We start from the raw sequence: 22,898 nt of genomic DNA on the forward strand, positions 1-22,898 counted from the left end.
TCCAAAAAATGCACCAGGAGCTTCAAATCAGTAGCGTTTTACCTTGGAGGAATATCATCGCAAAATTGCAACATCGGCCTTGCAAGTAATCACAAACAATAGGATCAACTTCAGGTGAGTTATTCAAAGATAAATAGTCATAAGAGGAAGGCGAAGGGAGGTTAGCATAAATATGCACGTTTTCTGTTCAACATAATAATAACGGAGCAACTTTCTTGTCTTTTAATCACGTTACATCCTAAAAATGAATACAAATGAGAATTCATTCACCCAAGTCAGAGGTATTTCTCTAGGATGCCTTACAGTCTTAGAAGCAGAGTTAGGAGCGCTAAGCAAATGAATCAAATTGCAAATTTCAAACATTATAATTTAGGGATCCTTGCTCCATAAAGAATATTGGTCGGTGGCAATTAATTCCTTTGATGTGATTATCGTACAATAAATAATTTTGGACATTTTTTGGTCCTGCGTAAACCAATGCCTCCTAAGTTAAGTTTGAAGGAGGTAATAATAGGTACTTCAACATAACAGTCACCCGGAATCTGTCCAACAAAGATTTCATAAAATTCGCAAAGGCGCTTTCTAAAAACACAACACTATAAATGCAACTTGACAGAAATCAGTTAAGAAATTGCGCCTACGAGGGTTTCAACTCATTGTCTGTTGAGTAACACCCATGCTTCTCTTACTGTCACGTCAAATTTTAATTTAAAGAGCATAAAATTTGAACACATTTTGGGCTTTGCGATACAATGACAAAAAGTCTCACCGTCTTCGGTGCTTTCTAAATCCAAAATATTCCTTACTCCTATTTACCAAAGTATTTATTGAGTCCCTGTATCCTGCCAGCTACCTTTCTGATAATAGCCATAACAATCACATGTGCTGATACAGCTCATTCTCCCCCACGACCCACACAGGCTTCTTCACTTTGGCATGTCCTCCATTGTTTGAAGTGTGTCAGATGCCTGTACAAATGTCTACTTGTCTGCCTACTTAATTTCAAAATATCAGTCAAATTTAACAGCGGACTAAATGTGGTGTCATATACTTTCCCTAACTAAAGTAATTCGCATCGGGTTTATGCATTTCCACTCAGTACCCAAAATTTATAACTGATGCAAAGCTTATATTTTGTGGATTACTCCTTAGCCAAAGTGGAACTAGGATAATGTGCATATGTCAAAAGGAAAGTTTATGCTAATTCACTTTGTAGGAAGTTGACGTAAATTTGTCGCGCGTTCCCTAAAAGTGTGTTCAGGTGGACAGGCTTGACACCACTATCAAAGCGTTGGCCCTCATTCGTGTTTACTTTGTATAATTTAATCATCAGATGTAAGAGACACGCATTTGATTTTACTTGCATCATGTTTTATATTTATTGCTCTAATTTTTCTCTGATCATTGCGTCATCTCTTCACTTCGGCAATCTTGAAGTGAGAGTTGATGATTTTTGGGGTATTGCATCTTTTCTCATATCATGATGATCTAAAGTTGTGCAAAAGGACGAATTTTAGTATGGAGCACAAGGGCTGATGAGCGGCAAGCGTTTCCCAAAGGCCACAGCGCGGAGCAGAAGTGTAGTATTTGGGGCCTCAGGCCTGCATGTCATTCAACACATGGCTAGACTACACATCAAGTCACCACAGTATCGTACCAACGTTGAGTGATTTTGGTGTCAGTTTGTCTAAACTAAGGAAACCATGACAATAAGTTCAAAAAATTTACATTGTATAAATTCATATACCAAAACTTAAAAACAATTGGCATTATGTAGTTTACTAGGGTATGTATGCTTTACTAACTTACCTTAAGCTAATTAAGACTGTATTTTAAGGATTTGGCTGCAATGAACGGATTTCATACTTGCAGTGCTTAAGGATGTCACACTACTAATTAACCTAGCCATTACCTCTCCCATTTCCAACAATTTGCTTTCAGTAGTCGGCATCAAGTATGGTCAAGAGGAGTGATGTATGTGTATATGAAGCGGTTTTGGTTCTGCTCATCTGTGTGTATCAAGATTTAACAATGTGCTCATCTTGTTGATTCAGGTAAAGGTCACTTTTACTTGATTTGTGCAGTTACACTCTCAACTTATCCAAAATGCCGGATGATGCCCGTAATTCACCGAACAATCCACTGCGCTGCCATAAAGCAAAAATCTCAGAGAAGTGCAATTTATGCACTATATAAATATATTTTTTCCCAAAAATTTGATAGGTCACCTAAGAGATGCAGTGCCGTAGAATCGGTAGGTGCAACTCCATACATCAGCGAGACAGACAGTGGAATGAAAATGGAAGAAGACAATAAGTGGAAGAGCGACATTTATGATGAACTTCCAGAGGAGTTCATTGTAGTGCGTCATGTAGAGAGGATGGGTGGCGGCATGTTTAAACTCGAAAGTCTTCAATATCCACATGGCCAGGTTGAGAATGAGGAGAAAAGTGATCATGGTACGACCCGGTTTCTCAGCCAGCTAGTCCGAGGTAGCACCTTGTCGCCGCAAGGCTTCCACAATAAGCAGCACCTTCATATGTGGTGATAGTGGATTATTTACAAGTAAGAAAATACGTTAATTCGGGTTTGACAGCATATGAAAAAATTTGAACTTCAACTTACTCGATGGGTTTTGATTGTGAAGCTGTCTTAAGGAATACCTGACAATGAGATGTTTGTCCTGCTTTCATTTGATTTATGATGAACACAAATGCGATTGGTAAAAATGCATTTGTTTGCAGTAAACAATTTCTACTTCAAAACGACCATCTGTTACATGCAATATCCTTTTTCAAATTTTTAGGGTGGTTCACTTTTGCAATTTGATTTGCATTCTATGCATTAAAGCTTTGTCTTTGGTGTCTGGTAAAGTCCAAAATTACTCACTTACGAACTTAGGTGCATTAAAGCAAACCCGGCACGTGTCGACATCCAAGTATTTAACTGATGAGGTGAAGTCTCAATTTTCCTTTTACAATGCCCTGATGGAATCGGTAGAAGTGACTCTTAAATCCAATTTACTGACATGTGGTGGATAGTAGGTGTTTTTGCAGGTTCTCTAACGTGAATGTCATCATTGGACTACAATGATGTGAATGTGGTACATTAATGGCAGTTTCCGTGCTTTTGACCCAAGACAATGCACAAAGTGAACTTTGCTTACGTTTTTAAAGGGGAGGTCACTCAGAGCATGACGTGGAAGGCAAGGGTTATTCAGGGATGAAAAACTTGTGACTTATTTCGAAAAAATTTTTTTGGCATAGCATTTGACCTCAGAAGTGCTTGTCCATGTGGAATCACAGGTTTTTGTTTCAAAGTTACATCTTCCCTTATTTATGTATTTGATTAGTTAATGAGAAGGCCACATTTCCACACCTGCGAATTCAGCTTGGTTAAAGTATTACTATCTAGGATCAAATTTAGTGCACAAGAGATCCAAGTAACACGGTTAGTAATATATGTAAAGATAAATTATTAAGTTAACAACTATAATTTAGGAAAATTTGCTTAGGTGCACCGTTTAAGAACCATTTTCCAAAACGGCTGTTTTGAGCCTTATTTGAAATATTCTTCACTGCTTGCAATGAATATTTTCATTACCCATGCAGATTCCCTTAATTTATTGTAGAAATAACAAGACTTCACATAGCGCCGTCTTTGAGGCCTTAGGGCGCACGGAAATTTATTACTCGACTAACAAATGAGCATCACAAGGCTGGAATGTCGCCTAATTCAGATTGTTAGGCACTTTAATTAATGCTAGCGTCTTGGTGTCATCAGATCCTAAATTTCTTTTGCACACAGTAAAGTGAGCAAAACAATTAATGAAATCCAAAATACGTTATATAACTAAACTTATTTAATGTTTTGGCTGATAGTTCAGCTTTGCATTTATCTACACGGTCAAATAAGATGCTAGAAAGTGGACGAATTCTTGATGGCATCAAGTTCTGGCCAGCCAGCAGTAGGATGTCCCTATCAGTAGTGCAATTTTCTCAAATCTTATGTAAGTAGAGGATGCTAAAGAATGTGGCGAAGGCATACTATAAGCACTTGAGTTTAGCCTTAACGTGTGGAACAAGTTCGGCACATTTCGATTTGGTTTTCCATTGTTAGATTTGCGAAAAGACTCAGGCAGCAAGTCACGTCAACGTCCCATTGGTAGCCGAACCTTTACCACCTCGAGTCGTGTATATTCAAACTGTCTAATGTTGCAGAAGAAGCAAACCAGTTTACCAGTGGAGAGAGGCATACTTAAGTACCCTTTCAGCAGCCAATACTGCTGTATCCGCATCCTACAAATACAATATACTCTACCAACATGGCTACTGCACCAACCTGGAGATTGCAACTGTAATCATGCAATTGTGAAAAGTCTTCCAGAAAAGGGTTAACGGCAAATTTTCTCCAAAAACACAGTAAAGTCATCAAAACACAGGTTGCACCACAACAACTCCTAAGTTGAGCAAGTGCACTTTCAAATTTGGTGTTCTTCACTGATCCCTCGATGCCTATCACATTCGACACCATAGACATACACTCATGTTCTATTTAAGGCCTAGACCGTTATTGCAACTAAATAAAACCTATTGTTGACAATTTTTCACTTTTTTAACAAATGAAGCCTATCTAGGCAAAATCCTATCGTTGTTAAAGTCCGCAAAGAACCCACCTTACCGACAGATAATATGCTGAAATACACGCGATGACCTTGAAAGTGGCAAAATATACTAACCGTTGCTCATTTAAGACTTATTTAGCTTAACAAGTTTTCTAGAGTTCAAAAAGCAGCTTAGACCTTTTTACCAAAAGATTTTTCAATCTTGGTCTGCTGGAATGCATGAGTATTATAAATCAATCATTGTCGTATGGGATATATTAGCAAACTGATTTCTAAAATGAAAAAGCAAAACACAGAACCCCTTTTTATTGAAAAGTGTGCATTGTGTGATTTTAAAAGGAAAGGGGCCTCTTGATTTATATAGGTGACAGAAATATCATTAATGTATTGTAGCACCTTCCTCAGTTTTCTCCCCCTTCCCGGCCTTCGTACCCATGTAAGGGACAGCTTGATTTAATAAGACATGTTTTTAATTCAGGGGTAATTTGAAATAGCATTGATATGGGAAAGTTGGGGTTATAAGCTTTTCTCTGCCTCGATGAATTCTGACCACTCCCCCATTACGAGCTTAAAGTTTTCAAATCGCTTCTCAACTTAGAGGTCCATTTTAACCACATGAGTGTTTCATAGCTCCCTCGTCTTTTTAGCACCGTGCCCAGTGCTACCATTATAAGTTGTCGTTAAACATGCCATTAAGTGCATTTTATTCTTCCATTAGTGCGCAAATCTCATCTTCTTATGCAAGCGGTGGTGTACCTTTGTAGGAAGCATCATGATGTCATGAACGGTTATTGGCTGTGCATAGTTATGCGTTGCAGACGAGGTAGTTTGTGGGTGGGAGAGCCTTTGCCAAGGGTGATAAAACTCACGGCATAGTCCAGGTGGGAGAATTGTTCTGTATATTTGCACTAAGTGTCCTTCTTGGTAGACGCTAATCCGTCTGTGTTTTTAGTGATATTGTAGCGTCCCAAGACTTCTCTGAAGACGAAAGAAGATATAATGCTCGAGCAGAATATATATACTAGTACAAAAAAGGTATTTGGGCTGCTGGCGTAGCTTGAAGGCCAGCCCACCGGCACTATACATAGGCCCAGTCAAAAGTGGCTTCTCGCCAATACGGAGGGAAAAGCAACCATCGTATTACAATATTTCCCCTGCCTAAAATGAGAAAGTCGTTAGTGCAGACGTAGGATGATACCATTTTTATGCCTCCTTTTAGATAGGGTATGCAAGCGGGGGTGTAGTTGGTTGATACTCTTTTGTTTAGAAAGGAGATATCAGAAAACACCCACACTTTACTCCCTGTGATCATCTTAACCGTTGAAACGCCAGTTGATATGGGAACTGTAGCTGTGTACGCTAGGAAAATACGTCCTACACTTATGTCCCAGACTTCCATTTGTGCATCCTTGGTGTAAGCTTTTAGTAGTTTAATCAGAGTGCAGTTTGCTCTACTCACCTGTGCATTGCCTTGCGGATGCCCAGGTGCTCCACATGTCTTTGAGATGAGGAAGGTCTTGAATAATCCCGTAATAATTCGACTTCCGAATTCTGAGCCTTCATTTCTATGAACAGATTTGGGCACTCTATGCTGACAAATAGACCTACCGACGAAACCAAAGGCAATCATTTCTGCATCTTGTGTCCTCATGGGTTCTGCCTCGGCTACATTCGTGAAATAGTCTACCATAACCAGAGTATATCGGTTTCTTCTCTTGGCGGGTGGCAGTGGGTCCATGACGTCTATACCTACCCTTACCTCTGGAAACCCAGTGGGCATGGGCTGACGTGCTGCGATCACTGTGAGGTATGGACCCTTGAAAGAACTGCAAGTAGAACAGGCCCAGCAGGAATCAAGTATGTCTCGGGAGAGCGAAGGCCACCGATATCTTTTGCTTGAGGCACCTGGCATCTTCTTTATACCCACATCGCCCAGATGCACATGCAACTTTTGGATTCCTTCTTGTACTAATGAGTCTGGGTCTACAAGGCCCTTAGAAGAACCTACATTTATTTAATACCGCAAAACCCTAGTCTCTAGAGAGAGCCCTGCGCCATTCTTGCCTTATATGTCTGTCCACCATGGTGGAAGAGGTCATTTCTTGCACTGCGGGCTTATAAGAGTATGTGAGGGAAGTCTCACATACCAGAACACTTTTTCGAATTGGTTCTTTTTAAATTTTTAATGTTATTTTGGAGTTGCGCCTAAGACTATGGCACGCACAACAACACCTTTTTTGGCCTGACCTGGTTTACTAGCTGGAGCTTCCGCATTACCATGCACATTCCCCTCTCTCTATGTTCTCTGAAGCTGCATTTTTGCGGTTCTTTCTATTAATGTGCAGCTGAAAGGTCTATCACCTTCACTGTTTAAACCTGGTAAGCGTCTAATAACCCATTCTCATTGTGAATTTCCTCGTCATCGGGTAGTACCTGATGGTAGCTTAGAGCTCGCATTATGTTGCACTGTTACATCACACTTTTTCGCTGAATCAGTCACACGAGTAGGCATTGACGTGCTACCTTCCATCTTTGCCCCTGTGTGAGTGTACACTGCCTACGACTGCGTCGCATGTCTCCACATGCAGTGCAAACGGTGGGGCAACGCTGGAATCGGTGTAGGGCAGGGCATTCATTTTAATTCTTTAAAGGCTTCATATTGCTTTTTTCCCCTAAAAAATTTTCACCTGCTTTTTTATTAACTTATGCAGCGGGCTAGCAATATTAGCATACCTTCAACGAAAAGCCTGTGGTGATATGCCAACCGTAAGAGGCTAGGGAGGTCCGTCTAGTAGGTTAGTGTTGGCAATGCGCTCACCTGTTTTGCTCCGTCTTCGGTGACCGCAATCCCACCTGACAAGACTGTATATCGTTTGCTTCATATTCCACCTCTTGCCTTCTTGTAGATTCCATAAGATGTGCTCAAAATGACGACCATGAATGGTGAAGTAATACATAATACCTGTGCATCTGTATGCATCTCATCGACACACTCGGTAGAGAAATGTTGGAATTCAGAGTAAAAAGGTGCCCTGCGAAAATGGTTTACGAAAATACGCTATACTCACTAAGTCAAATAGCACGCATCTCCGGTGATGTCCATATCTTTTACTGCCTTCGTTCACCGTGGTCATCTCGTTCCCTTGACACAATGCAGTGCCAACCAAAGTGTCGTCTGCCAATTTTTCAGTTGACCGCAGTTCAAATGCCGGAAGTCGTGGCATGGCACAACTGCAGTCACTCCGGTCCCCCAATCGTGACGAGTTCTTCAATAAGGAAAGGACACATCCAAGGTGGTATAGATTTCGAAACACTTCTTCCACACAATAGTTAAGTTCAAAGTGATGCAAAAGTTAACTCCGCTTTTAATTACATGATTGTGCTGTGGATGTCCATGCTGGCGAGTGTAGAAATTGAAGGTGGAATCACTAAGGCAAATCAACATCTGCTAGCTTTCATTGAATGAATGCAGAAGTTGTCTTGCAGGTCAAGAGCACGGTATCCAATAGGCTGATATGTGTGTGCAGAGCATTTCTATAAAGTGTGTCGCAGATTGTGAACACAAAGCATTTGTAAAGTAGCAATGGCGGTTCAATTTTGGCTCATTTTGCTTGCTACCTCCATTTTGGCTACTGGAAACAGGGGTGACCGTGGTAAGATGCCTTCTGTCATATGACTCTGCTCAACGTACACGAAGGAGCATTTGACAAATAATAGTGCCTGTTGCATCGGTGTAGTCCTTTCATTTCAAACCATGATACGCACATTTCCATTGAGCAGCGCTTATTAAATTTGAAACCCTCCTACTCCCCCTAGTTTTTAATGATTGTTGCATAATGCCACACTGCCACCTACCAGTGAGAGAGGCGTGATACTGCTGTCTCATTACTAACTTCACCCCAAATTCCAACCCAAATACGCTCTATATATACCAGCACAAACGTTTTCTACACAGATTTCAGTTTGTTTAACATATGTGTTTTCCCAATGCCAACTTTGATATGAGCGAGGCATCGCCATTTGTTTTCTCTCCACTCCAACCCTTCAGTGCACACTGAGTAGGTGAACAAATGATGTGGAGGTACATTGTAGGCAACAATCGCTAAGTCTAGTCGCATGAAGCTTTTACGCATAAATTTGACTGAAGAAAATATAAAAGGAATGTAAGATGTGCAAGAGGCTAACTTCTCAAACATACTTAACACATGCACATCTTATTATGATGTTAAGCTCCATTTTGAATGGTAGTCCTTAATAACTCTCATCCCTTGTGAAAAAAAGGGGTTAAATGCTGTATTTTGAAGACATGAATATTGTAAAGTCGCATTACTACTATTTTTTTTTTGCTACTACTACTACTATTTTTTTGCTACTATTTTCATCGTGTCAGGGGGAAATTTCTGTATTTTCTTAACTAACAGAAAAGAAAGCCTAAACTAGTTTGCACAATAACAACTCTTGCAGTATTTTTTAGGAGTTTCGATAACAAATGCGAAAGAACAGGCGAGTTCTGGAATTCGTGTTACTTTAACTTGAGTCTCGTGGGTCCTCTGACCTATCAGATAAGTTGGGACATGGAAAGCATGGATGCACTTCTCGCAAACCAAATTGCAGTAACTGTAGTACAGTTTAAACCCCCGCAGCCCCCTATCCATAAAATAGCAAACTCTTCATTTGGAGCAATCACTCTCGACAAAATGGACCCTTGCACCTCGTACGATGTACATGTGGAGGCATTTCGAGGTGCAGTCAGCATTTTGTCTTACGTCGGAACAATTGAAACACCACCCACTGGTAAGCTGGTGCTTGTGATTACGATGTGCAAACTCCACATCATAGGGGTATTACTCATTAACTCCTTCTCCTGGTGACAATTTCTGCATCATAGTTGAAGAGCACATATTGAGCTACTTACTACATGGCAGTTGTTGGTGCTCGATTCCACACAGTTTACAGTTGAGCAACCTTAATTTTTTACATAATGTCCTCATTTGAATATTTTTTGCGTAGGAGAGGAAGAAAGCTCCTTCTCGACTAGTGGGTCTGTCCGAATTCCCTTGACATTTGGAATTGCCTTTGTTTGCATGGCGGTAGCCCTGAAATAAAATTTTGCGTGAGTTAATGTAAATTACCAACTGCTTCATCCATGTAAACTATCACGGCCAATGAGCTGTGCATACTGAGCAAATCTTTTTCCACTACAGTCTTCCATAGTGCGGAGGATACATCAGTCGCCATTCATTCGGTGCCAACTAACATTAACAATGCGACATCGGATAGTGGTTAACTGTTGACAGACAAATACAGAAATTAGTCACGTTTTGTTTTCTTTTGTCATTTTTGGTCCAATTCTACTGACTCGAAATGATTTGGCTTTACAATGGAAAACGGAGCAGAGGTTTTGAAATTCAAATTCTTCAACTGACCAGTAGCACCCATTGTTTAGGCGTGGGAGGTTCATAATCTACTACCAAGTTTTGTCTTACCGAAACAACGGAAGGATCTGCATAGCTAATCAGCACCATAATCCCAATTTCTGTGCACCATGTCCAACGAATATTGTTGATGATTGCTTCCAAACTACTCCACTAGTTGTTGCCTTACCTAGACATGATTATTAGGCACCCGAATAATTGGAGGTGATTAGTCTCAAAACCAGTGGCACCTTCACCTCACCTGACATAGGTGTTGATGCAATATTGAAGACTAGTAAGACTAGCTGGGATGCTGGAAAATAATCGCAATCTGTAGTATTTATGTTTGTTATCACCTGTGAATACGCCGTTAGCTTTTACATAGTAAGAGGCACCAATAAGGTACATTAATTACTTTTTCCAAATCTATCCATCTGGAACATGCTTGCGGCATACTGTTTGACCTTAGGGAGCAAACTTGTAGTGCGAAATCTCACTCTACTAAATTTGAAACGCATCTAGCCCCTAAGTGGTGCTGGCAAAAGTAACTCAAACATCTTCTGAGTAGTCGCCTGCAGGCAAAGTGTCATTTACATGCCATTGCTACAAAGGGGGAAACTGTAAATACGACAGTTTCAAAAGTGCTGCTCATTTTGATGAGATATTTCAACAAGTCAGATCAGTTGTTAGGGTCTAAGGAACCCTATGCTAATGTTCCAGAACAAACTTTCATCCTGCATTCAAGATCCTGTAAGTTCCACTCTCGAATGTATTAACACCACTACTGTGTAAGCGACTGAACTTTCACGGGCTCCACTCCGCACCACCGCTAAGAGGCAGCTTTTGGATTTTTACAGATAACCCAACTAAAATGGATTCGTAGCCTCAAGTGCACTACTTAAACCTACAATTACATAACAGTCGCATGATTTTCGTGCTGATTGAGGTACGATCTCATCGAACACGATGGATTACACAAGGGGATAAAAAGGTATGGGGAAACGCACTTACCAAAAGTGCTTTAAAATAAATCAACTGCAAACAAACAATATTTACTCCTGCCCCTATTTGATACTCTGGCCTTCGTAATTGATACGGCTTACCTCTCACTGCTCATTAAATGAAATTTGGGAGTTGATAGAGTCCAAATGCAATTGAGTAGCATTTAGCTGTGCACTGAAACTAGAACAAAATCTATGGTAAATTTGCAACACTTTTGCCCAAATGGGAGGGCAGTGGTGCATATCTCCTATGAAACTGCCCAAATCGTGAATGCGGGTTCAAACTACAATGACATTCGTTTGCATTCATTTGTACCGTAAGTTGATGCTTCATTATGAACTGCACAGGGAATCCTTCAATCTCAGCAACACGCGCCTATTCGTCTTCCTAAGAGTTCCAATTAATTCCCAATCATTAAGCCCTCTTGAATGTCGTTTTCATTGCTCACTGCCTCCTGACCTGACTGGGAGTGATGCATGTATGGTGTGTGGATGTACGCTAGGTGTACTCTACCTGTACTGATGGCGGGTTTTGGTCCAAGGTCATGTAAATGTTATAATTAAGTGTAACTGAATTTACTGACATACAGACTCGGCCGCTGCTCAGCCGCACTCTGACTGAGACTCAGGCGGCATCCACCCTCTAGCCTCTAGGCATGTACACACTGTCAGCGCTTTCTTGGCTTGCTCATTACGTTGGTAGTAAGGCTATTTGCTCCACCAATTCTTCTACAATCCATCGACTGTGTGGTTGTTAGTTTGATCAGATTCACACCATTCTCGTCCACATCACCACATCATAAGCACTGTCAGGGGACCAGTCAACAACAACATGCGTATATGTTGGCACGGGCACTATTACGAGCCCATCCAGTATGTACAGATGTTAAAAGCTTCCGAAAAGACATTTACTAGGAACGAGGCCAGTGCTCTAATTGTCATCATTCTTTTGTTCTCATATCTTTACCAATTTTAAATTGACCTGACTTTGCAGCAGCTGCAAGCGTGTTTAAGATGTTGTACAGGGATCACTGTGAATGCCTTTGTTTTTTTGCAATAAACTTGTATAGCTACCGAAGTTAATCGTTATCATTCAAATTATAGTTTGAAGGTGGCCACTTTGCTATTGGCAGTGGGGAATTCGATACGGACTCTATTATCACCAAACTGGTGCCGTTTACTTTCACAATATATGGTGGGTCATTGGCATTATTTGATACCCTCTCGAGAAGAATCACTTGTCTCGAGTATTTGCTGACGTGGCTCATGCCCTCTCTGCTTATACGTATGTTTAACTTCACTTGATAATTGTGAAGAATCCGACTGGCTGAGAGGTTTCCAAACCACCTCTACCGTTCTCCAACTCACATTTGAAGATGACGTGCTAAGGTGGATTTAAGGCGATCATTGTGACAGGCTACACATCAATTTGGAATGGTGGTACAGCCTGTAAAGTAGGCAAAAGGATGTAGGAACTTAATAACTACCCAACTTTTTCGTGACATACAAATGCCCTTTGCTTGTCTTTTTTCTGCAAATTTTATGTGTGAGTATGGCAAGCATGTAAATTAGCTGCAGTGAAATATGCTACTTGTGGCAAAACTGCGCGGTTTAAATATATTCACACTAGATTCAAGCACGATAGCTTGCCAAATGACGCCGACTTTCTTACAGTGAATAGCAAACGTACCAGAAGGGAGTAAGGGAGAGTTGTCGCGAAAAGATAATTTGAGGAATGCCGAAATGAGGAACCACATCTGCCTCGACTGTATGATATCATTCTCAGGACAGCAAATTTAGCGATCACATGAACGCGGCGCATTGTGGTGAGTTACACTTATCTACTCTGAGCGTTTAAACCGAAACATGATAACTTTTTGAAAACCCAGAAGTTCTGCAAATAAGCAATCAAAGGATAAGGGAAAAGTTTTGCTAGAAGTGTCACCCTTTTATTTGCATCTCCTGCCGTCACTTGTTTACTAAAAAGACTAATTTTACGAGCACATGAAGGGTGTGCCTAGACGTAAGGATTTTGGATGTCCTCAATCCCACAGTCAGAATCTTCTCTTCGAAGTTCCAGGAATTTCGCCAAAAGCTTTCTCACACATCTCGACATGACGTATTGCCGACACCTTCAGGGGATCAAGTCTGCATTGAGTGTAAAGCGTGCAGGCATGATGTTTACTATGAATGCAATTCAGCTAAAGTTGTATTCATCTCAACGGTACACCTCGAGGGTATACGGAACCTAAGGGAGCTGCGGGCACGATGTCAGAAGACGAGGAGGCAAAGTCATACTGATGCTGTTTAAATGCACCTTTTTGAGAGGAGCATTCCGAGAACCCCAAGTTCGTAGAGAAGGAGTGGTCAGAATTACCAGGTACAAAGAAGTGATCAGTACCCGATATTCTCTAAGTCGGTGCTGATTCCAGTGCCCCCGGACTAATAAAAGTTCCCCAACGCGATTCAATGCAAAAATTATCATTTCCAAAATATATCTAAAGCAACAAATGCTATTCTAATCTGCCACTTTATATTATCCGTAACATCCGAAGAAAGTGAAGACTTGAGCGTCAGCACTTTTTAGTGTCCAGATGTTTTTTTCCCTTCGGTTAAACGGTTTGTTAGCATCTGCTTTTTCAAAATTGAGTCATTTGTGACTTTCAAATGCTAGTAGAAAGGTTAGGTCTGTTTTGACAGAAAAAATTAACCGTAAATTTAACTTATTTTATACCAAAAAAGCTTTCGCAACAGCTCGCTTAATTAGTCAATTTCAAGGTCATTGTCTGCATTTTAGTACTTTGTCTGCTGGTTTGGTGAGTTCTTTGCAGGCTTTAACGGCAGGATTTTGGTCGGAAATACAGTCGATTTCTAGTCCCTACCTGATGTCAATGATGGTCTTGCCTCTACAAGACCAAGAAGAATAAACCTGTTTGTGATGTTGCATCTGATTAGATACGAGGGATTAATAAGGAACACTAGATTTAAAATTGGACTTTATTATAACTCTGTGCTTTGCTCAGATGGGAATAGATTTCAACTTAGGAGTTGTTAAGGGGCATTTTGTGTCTTGGCAGATTTGATGTGCATGTTTTCAGTGGGAATTCGCTACTTGTCTTTTCACGATTTCTTGGTGACGGTTGCATTGTCCAAATTGTTATAATATCCATATTGGTAGGATATGATGGGTTTATGGGGTGTGGATACAGCTGCAGTGTCCGCCGAAGGGTACTTGCGTATGCTCCTCTACATTAATGAACGTGATCGCATATTCAGCAACATCAGCAGATGCAATTTGAACAAACACAAGCCGAGGTAGTAAGGAATCTGCCACACTCGAGACGTCGACATGCAGCCTACGCCACCATTGGATTAGCTGTCAATCCGTTGACTCGATTGGTAAGACTATTGCAGTAGTTCACCATGTTTAAAATTATTTATCCACATCTCATTTTGTTTTGATAGGTACGGGGATGCCTTTCGCGTTGGAGATTGGTGACATGGGTGACGAATAAGTGGAAACTTCAAATTCTGTCAAGGAAAGTTGAGAAGAATGAACACATGAAGTGGTGTACCAGCTACATTCTCTCCGAGCCTGCGAAGGACATGTATTTCGTCGCGACTATACCTCTGCTGAAGGGCGTTTTGGCGATTAGTGTTTGCTGATGAGTTTTTGATGAAACTGTTGGAAGTCTGCAAAGTACGTTCGATGTGGTGTCGTAATTTCTGCGTTCATGAGGTGGTGGGCAGAAAGGACCAGTCAGTAGTGCGAGTGTGGATAAATGGAGGAAGGAACTTGCCATTTTACAAGTGCGCATAAGTGTACATTTTTTGCATTGGAAAATATCTTAGTTGCATATATTCAACTGGTCTCTTTGTTTATCTACCTCGGTGAGGTGTGCTTCCCCACCTTGAGGTGCAGTCCTTTGCACCTGCCGCAGGTACCGTTGGGTAGATGGAAATCCCACTTCGGTGGCTTAGAACTAATTGTGCTGCTTCTTGCCTTCACATTTCCTACGTATTCCACCTACTTGTGTAGTTTGACTTGTTTGCTCTTGGACCAGCGTTCCTACAACTAGCTATGGACACGCGTGATGGCCAGCACCTTCCCCATGCCCTCAATCCAGTTGCAGAGAGGATAAAACTGCGGATGCAGTCGTAATACCAAGAAAGGTAGGTGATGTTGGGGTCAGTTGCATGGAAGCTGGATGAGTGGCACGATTGATTTGTGGGTGTTTTTTTTATAGCTCAAAAGAGGATGACTTTAAAATACGTTGGTTGATTGTTTAAGTTTTGATTTTGTCAAAGGGGCCACTATACTTTTGCATGGTGGGCTGGCCCCTGGTCCGTGCCAGTGGCCTCAAGTCCTACTGCATGCCAAATATACGTGTTCTGTTCGAGTATGATGTCCTCTTTTGTCTTGAGGAAAGTCTCAAGGAACCACAGCATGTATGAATTCGATGGGGATATTCTCTTGCAAATTGAAGCACTGTTGGTCGTAGCTCATTCACGTGACCGTTCGACATGGAAGGTTTTAAGAGAGGCATGAAATGTTCCCCGGTTGGGATCATGGTCACCACAACTCACACGCCGGAGGGAGCGGAAAGTTGGGTATCGGACATAACCGCGAATCTCCACCTCCTACTTATAAGTGACAAGGAGAGTCTAGGTCGCCTGTTTTTTTTCACCATTTAGTGTTTGGTATGGCAACAGGCACTGGGATCGTGCATATAAACGTTGGAACTTGTGCTTGACAGGGCAATCCGGTATTTGGGGTAAAATTCGAAAATTGGACATTTTTTAAGGCACACGTCTATGGCGTTAGTCAGGTTTGGAGGTGAAGTCGAAGTACTTGTTCACTCGTCGAGTGCTATTTGTTAGAATTTCCGCATCCATTGGTGTTGGTGATGGTCCCGTCCCATTCTCATCGCTTTAGTGCAGGTGCCGTAGGTGGGATTTACTGTAAACCTTCGAGGTACCGCTGACACCCAGCCACTTGTATGAGTTCTTGCACGTGCACAATATCATTGATACAACAGAATGACATGTTACGTAAAATTTAGGACTTGAGAATGCCTAGCAGCATAGGGTCTGCTGAACGAAGACCAATGGAATCGTTAAACTGCAGACGGAAACATAAGGGCATTCAGTGCTGCGACTTTTACAGTGCGTGCTGAATGCGAAGGTCACCTGAGGGTGAACAAGTTGGACACTTTGACGCATGCCAAGTGGTCTGGCAGCCTAATGTCAATTTCCTGCCGTTAGAATGCCAGTCGGTGTCAATGGATCACTGATGGGTCATGGAAAACACTTTATGGTGCTATTTCTGATCAAGGATACCTGGATGTTGCTACTTATGTGATGGTCAGTAGTCACAACTGACCTGCGAACTGGGAAGCATTCATTTCGGGATGTGTGGAGGTATCATCTGACTATGTGTAGCAGCTATGCTACACTATGCTAACCATGAATAAGGTGGGAGAGCATCATGCCTGATGCGTTCCCATGGCTTCCTTCATACTCTACCATTCAAACTAAAACGATCGCTACCTCATTCAGGATGCCAAGTCTACACGCCAGCGCTCTCAGCTGCACAAAATAAGCCCTTGTCATTCCCTCCCACAAATATTAAAAGCAAATATATACAAGTAGAAACAAGTTCAGTTAGACCTGTGCATCTATTTTACATGGATTACTGATGCTAAGAAGTGAAGGTGAATACTGTCGAAGATTGTGAATCGCCTAATTCAATCTACCATTCTTTTTGCCTTTCCAAAATTAAAGCAAGTGATGCGCCCTCTGTTTGTTTGGCCCCAATTGAAACCAAGTAATATAAGAATGGATTTCTTTTAAACATGGGGGCCAATCACGAATTAATCTTTGATTTCAATTTAATTATATTTTCAAAAAGGGTGAAGGCTTGCAAAGGAGCAAGCAAACAATTACGTCTGCGTTATCTATGCATTTCACTTTTCATATTTGCATTGTTTACTGAACGTCTGCCGTGCTTGGCACTTGATCATCTGCATGCCAAAAATGCTGCTAAAATAAACTTGGTGATTTAGTGGGAGGAGAATACAAAGGGACGAAGTGAGACAATTATTTCTAATATTTCTGATATTGTACCCAAACCGCACTGAGCGATTTTGTATCTCATTGTTTAGTTCTAATAATAAAATGGCTTGAAATATTGTGCCGTTTTGTATGGGGAGAATATTCTCCCCTAACTCTTATCATTCTCCAAATAATGTACACTAAATTTGACCCTGAGAAAAAAGAGTTTTGAGTACAATATTGGTCCAGTCGCAGCGCTCACCATGAATCACCAGTAGTAATAATTGTATAAAACACTACATTCGCTCTCGATAGTGACTACAGCTTCCAAGTTTCTTGTTTCTTTTACAGTAGGCACCTTTTTTGCATACATGACTGTGAATAACTTCATAAAGTGTCTGATATAATCCACTCATGACGTCACCAGGCGGCATTAAAAGAATGCACATTCATGTGCTTCAATCGGTCAAGTTAAAATCACTTGACTTGCAAAGAAGTTCTAAGAACTTGGGCGTATGACGAAGGTAAAAGTCTTTGAATGTGAATATTTGACAATGTTGATGTTGCATTATAAACACTCATCATGACGTAAGTAGTAATACTGCACGTTTCACCATCACCTTGAGATCGTGTTTATCACCTACTGTGGGTATCTTCAATTTCTTTTTGTCATTTACACCTCACGGATTGTACTTCACTCGTCGTTGGCGTTGCACAGCATCAGTAAGCCCATTCCACTCTTGTGTGTTGCATTTGTTACCAAGTGACAGGCGTGGACACCGATCGTATGGCACGTGTCGCGACATATCTTGTGTCGTATCATGAGCCGTCTTTGGATATCAGCCATTCTAACCAATTTTGGAATCAGAGAAGCTTTGCATTGGTGTGTCCTCAATGTAACGTTTAATGAGACGTACTGGAATGTAAAATCTTTCCATCTGCTCATGGTATTTGTAGTTTTGCTTTTTAAGGCAAATTCAGTGATGCAACATGATTATTTAAACTTGGTTTACGTGACTGATCAGCGTATTGGGAAAGAATTATTTGATTTGGTCCTAAGTAGGGGAATGTCGAGGGCTATACATGGTTTAGATGCAAATTTGTGATTTAGTGGATGTGACATTCCATAGTGGAATCGTTTATTGTTTCCTCTTTGATGCAGTCAGACACTTTCACATCTGCCTACTCATATATATATGTCCCTTATCAATCTATCTCATAGTCATTCTGTCCATTCACTCTGAATTTGTTCATTCGTCTGGACATTTCCCCACATTCATTCAATCATTCATTCAATTACCTCTTATTCTTTCACCCACGTTCCCTCATTTGTAGTTAATTTACTAAAACTCTATTCACGTATCTAATCATTTTAATCCCCCTACCGATTCATCAACATAATTATCCTTCTCCCCAATGATGTTCACCATATTGTACATTGATTCACTCATCAAATAATAAACAAATAGATGGTTGCAGACTTTGTTGTAGCCAGAAATGCATTATTTGATAGCTGTTACAAATGATTTAGTCCAATCACTAAACTATATATTTAGATGGCATCCGTTTCCTTATAGTTATTTGTTTTCTCCAATTACTTCGACCTTTCCCCATCATCACCCCTACTGTCATCAATATAATCGTCCCCATTATCATTATCACCGCTCTTCGTCGTCCTAAAAATAAGCAAAATGTTTTTTTCTGACGATGACATTGAAGCCACATTGCAGTTATTCTGTTACAGTGTCCCCCTCCGAGACCCGGACTTTGACTTTCCCCTCAATCGCCCAAGTAAGGCCGATATTTCGTATCCTCACCTTTCCCGTTTCCAAATGGTGCTACGTTGTCTTTGTGGTTCGACTTGCCTTTTTATTAATGCTTCTGGTCGTGACAACTTTTCTAAGGTCATTTTTTGTCTCTGGTACGAGTTCCACAAAATTGATTTCTTTGGCGACCCGCAACCTACTGTGCCTCGTTTTGTTTTGCAGAATGCAAATTTTAACTAAGTATGCAAAAAAATTGTTTCCATGTCTTTTTAAGTAGAAAACCTGGATGCTCATTTTTGCACCCCACTGTTTTCTCCACTTAATTATATTGATACTCACAGGTCCAGGTAAATCTTCATTATGAGTTCCCCAAAGGGTTGATGGAAAGTTAACAGAAATGAAAGAAACAAGACGTCATGCCACAAAGTAGATAACGAAGGAGCCCGTCTAGAAAATAACGCTATTTACAATACCCCTCTCTGATAATATCATCTATGGCAGTCTATGTGTCACTCTTCCGTGTCAAAGAGTGGAGTGCATTCCGGAGCATTGGGTAAAAGCTCCTAAATAAGGAAAGTTGTCAGGGATAAAGGCCAAGACATACTGAGTCCCGGCATAATTAGGTATCACATGGACTTACCCATCAAGTTTTCCATTTGAACAGCAGCTTTGCGGATGAGCTGTGGAAGCCTAATGCAAGTTACATAGCCGTTCTGTTTCTAAGGCACATTCATCATGAAAGAGATTCATTCACAAAGTTAACATTTACTACTCCCTATCCTTGTTCCACTACTGTCCAGCTTCTGCTTGTATTCCAGCCAGCTCAAGAGATCGTTTATATTGCAGGAAAATCGCCCGCGAGTCTTCCGAAATATGCCCATCACTGGTGTTGCCACTTGTCTCTGTCACCGATTTTGCAACTAGGAACTGAGGAGGTGGCTACTGAGATGGATTTGGAAAACACACTAGGCGTAATCACACATTTTGAGGAGCACATTAGCAGTTGCGGCAGCGTCGAAGTCGGTGGCGGTAGTAGACGCGTCGGTTGAGTAGCCGTCACAAGGGAAAAGTTGGAACGTTAGGGGTCCTGTAGCCTATCAAAGACCAGTGCGCCTGATTGCTTAGATGCCTAGAGCCCGATAGCTTCTTCACAGGAACCACAGGCCACTGGTTTCCTCAAGGTCTTCTCCATATAAACTGCCTTAACTCGAACAATGTCCCTGACGTCTGGAATTGTGTCCCCTCTAAGGCAAGACCAGAAAATGTAGCTTAACTGAACCCTGGAACTGCCTGTTATGAAAAAACTTCTCCATTGGATGAAAGTATGCTTAAGGGAAATTAAGTTCAAAATCAGATGGATGGAAACATGCTGATAAAGCAGATTTAATGCAATCTACCTGAAGATTGCTTGCCTTGAAATTCTTAACTAAATGGAGGATTGGAGGATTGCTCATCCCTGGACCCGAGGGAATAGCCGAGTAAGGCATATGCAGTGTTTCTTAAATTTTGCATATATCACTTGTCTCTGCTCGACATGCCCCATGTCATTCAACGTCAGCCCCATATTCCAAGAAAATAAGAAAAGTAGCCGTCAAGGTGGGTGTGTTGTGAGGCGAAAAATGCGGGCAAGATGAGTCTAGAAGCTGCCTGTCATGAGGAGAAAAAACAGAACAACTTATTTATCAGAGGAATTTATGATCAAGGTTAAGAGAAAGTAAGCTTAAAGTTAAGCAGGTAAAAACATGCTGATGAAGCAAGGTGGATTTAATGCAGTCTACTGGAAGAATGCCTACTTTGCGCTTCCGAAATAAATATGCGATCAGTGATCCTTGGAGGCTTGCTTATGCTTGGACCTGAGGACAAAGCTGAGTGAGGTGCAAGCACTATTTTGAAATTTGGCGTTTGTCACCTCTCCCTTCGTTAGAATGAACCCTTGACGTGACTTATGTCACTCAACAACTGCAATGTATTTCGAACACACAAGAAATGTAGCTATCAAGGTGGGTGTCGTTTGTTTTCGCAAAGCATGCATAAATGCATGAGTTTCGCCACGATTAAATAAGTAACCGAATTAATGCTTTGATGTAACCAATCGCAAGTTTTAGAACCAAAAAAAAAAAAAAAAAAAAAAATAACATGCAAATTAATGCCTCCATCAAATGCGTTGCTTAGGATATTTCAAGTGACTTAGTAAAAGGTTTCTGAATTAAGTCCAATTTGCTTGACGCCATTCGCAGCCAGTAAAGCCGTTTTGTTGAACCAAATAGGCAAGAAAATCCAAAACATATCTTTAATGTTCTCTTGTTACATTTATATGTTTGCAAAAACTAAAATGAAAATGATACCGCAATACTTGATAATGGGCACAAACCACTGTACTTGCTCGCAGTGTCTGGTATGATTAGACTGTTTTGAATTGCTCCTCATTCATTTCATTAGGGACCGCATTTGTGAGTGCAGATGGTTGTAGTTGACGACATGAAAATTGCTTTTTCGATCTACAGTAATTTGGCCTTTTCACACGAGTACCTTCAGAATTCATATTTTAGTGCAATATGCTGCTGATCAAAATACGGCAGATTCAGGGTTCTGCTTTTACTGCATGGAATGCTCTGCAAATAATGGAAATTGGGGTGCAATGAATGTGCACATGTGGTCAAGTCGTCCCTGTAGGCATTCCTCCATGTACCAAGCTTCATTCTCACCTTTCAGTTCGTAGATATATGGCCTAACTTATTTAAATGGAGGAGGCAAAGGACTGATCCACTTAAAAATTATGAGTCTTCGACTATTTTTGTAATTAAACATTTGTTATTATAAAGCTGTACACTATTGGTGCAAGATAATTCGTAATGTAAGGCTTGTTAGCTGTTACGAAATTGGATTCATTTGATTTTCAAATTAGTGTCAAATTGTAACCAGTTATCTGTTTATTTAAAAATAAGTAGAGCTCGTAAAGTGTAATTTATTTTATCATTATTTGTATTTGTTTACGTTCTAGTTTCCTCCAACGCGATGTCTAGTGTTGTTACTTACCCCTCGCCCTCAAATATTTTGATATATATTTTATAATTAGCCACGGGTACAATAGCATGCGAATGCCTTACCATCGTATAAACTTCCTTTCACTTCATTAGCCCTACATGTTTAGGACTCCAGTTATCCTTTTTAAAGTTTCTTATGGTTCCTAAAAAACGTGTTAGGATGAGTTTGGAGGGTGTTTGGAATCCCCAAGTGGGTCATTTATGTGTGAGTCCAAGTGTGATTAATGTCACATACTTCCTTAACACTCGATGGCTTTTAATTCTTTGCGTGCCTTAACATGTATAGAACAAAGCCTGAAAGATGGCGATAGGGATGAGGAAAGGACTCTTTCTGCTTACCTCCAAAAAATTCATTGGACTTGACTGGAAAGGCTGCACTGCCACAAATTTGCATTTTATTAAACCTTATTTGTTAGCATTCAACAAGTCATTTCTAAAATTTAATCTTTGGTGTCTCAACAGCAAATACTTATGGTATTATGAACAGTATGCAAAAGAATGCAGATGAGTTGTCCTACCTTGTAAAGTTATTCACTACCTAATTCTAAAGAGCAAAGGTACACCAAAATATTCACAGAAATGATTTTACGCACAAGAGATAATCATATCGACTACGGATTTGTGGGCAGTTGGCCGGTTGACTTGCATGAGATTTAGGCCGCATTCGGATAAAACGATACTTCTACATATGACATTAAATATCAATGATTTCTTAACAAGAAACATTTCAATGGGGCTTTTGAAGGCCACGAAATATGCCAAACACAGTAATAAGCGATAAGCGGAATGGTTTTAAACTTGACTCCATAAAAAACACTATAACCTCAAAAATCATTCCTTTGCATACTTACAACTGCTAAAAAGGATTTTCTCCAAGTTCCGGGTAAGGGTTAAAGCAGGACTGCTTCTTTTATTCTGCAGACTGATTGCTGTGCACTCAATTAAGTAGTTGCCGTAAATGGGTGATAACATGGAGAAGCCAATGTAAAAGCACA

The 22,898-nt window shown here is 40.7% G+C and overlaps 3 protein-coding genes across 3 annotated transcripts; 1 reads left to right on the top strand and 2 right to left on the bottom strand. All coding sequences in view use genetic code 11, as the record gives it.

Annotated features, from left to right (window-relative positions):
- Positions 1-428: 428 nt before the first annotated feature.
- Positions 429-3,947, bottom strand: EGR_10042 (hypothetical protein; the record flags this gene model as incomplete). The annotated part of the gene is made up of 5 exons (XM_024499291.1): positions 429-596; positions 690-808; positions 1,658-1,692; positions 2,626-2,754; positions 3,844-3,947. 5 exons carry the CDS (start codon positions 3,945-3,947, stop codon positions 429-431), a joined length of 555 nt encoding a protein of 184 aa, XP_024346301.1.
- A 5,374-nt stretch (positions 3,948-9,321) lies between these two features.
- EGR_10043 (hypothetical protein) lies at positions 9,322-9,911 on the top strand (the record flags this gene model as incomplete). The annotated part of the gene is made up of 2 exons (XM_024499292.1): positions 9,322-9,418; positions 9,829-9,911. The coding sequence occupies 2 exons, from the start codon at positions 9,322-9,324 to the stop codon at positions 9,909-9,911; spliced, it is 180 nt and encodes a 59-aa protein (XP_024346302.1).
- Positions 9,912-18,687: 8,776 nt separating this feature from the next.
- Positions 18,688-20,346, bottom strand: EGR_10044 (hypothetical protein; the record flags this gene model as incomplete). Its single annotated transcript, XM_024499293.1, has 3 exons — positions 18,688-18,769; positions 19,841-19,953; positions 20,257-20,346. 3 exons carry the CDS (start codon positions 20,344-20,346, stop codon positions 18,688-18,690), a joined length of 285 nt encoding a protein of 94 aa, XP_024346303.1.
- Positions 20,347-22,898: the final 2,552 nt, after the last annotated feature.

The sequence above is a fragment of the Echinococcus granulosus genome, assembly GCF_000524195.1.
Source record: "Echinococcus granulosus chromosome Unknown EG_S00185, whole genome shotgun sequence".
Lineage (NCBI taxonomy): Eukaryota > Metazoa > Platyhelminthes > Cestoda > Cyclophyllidea > Taeniidae > Echinococcus > Echinococcus granulosus.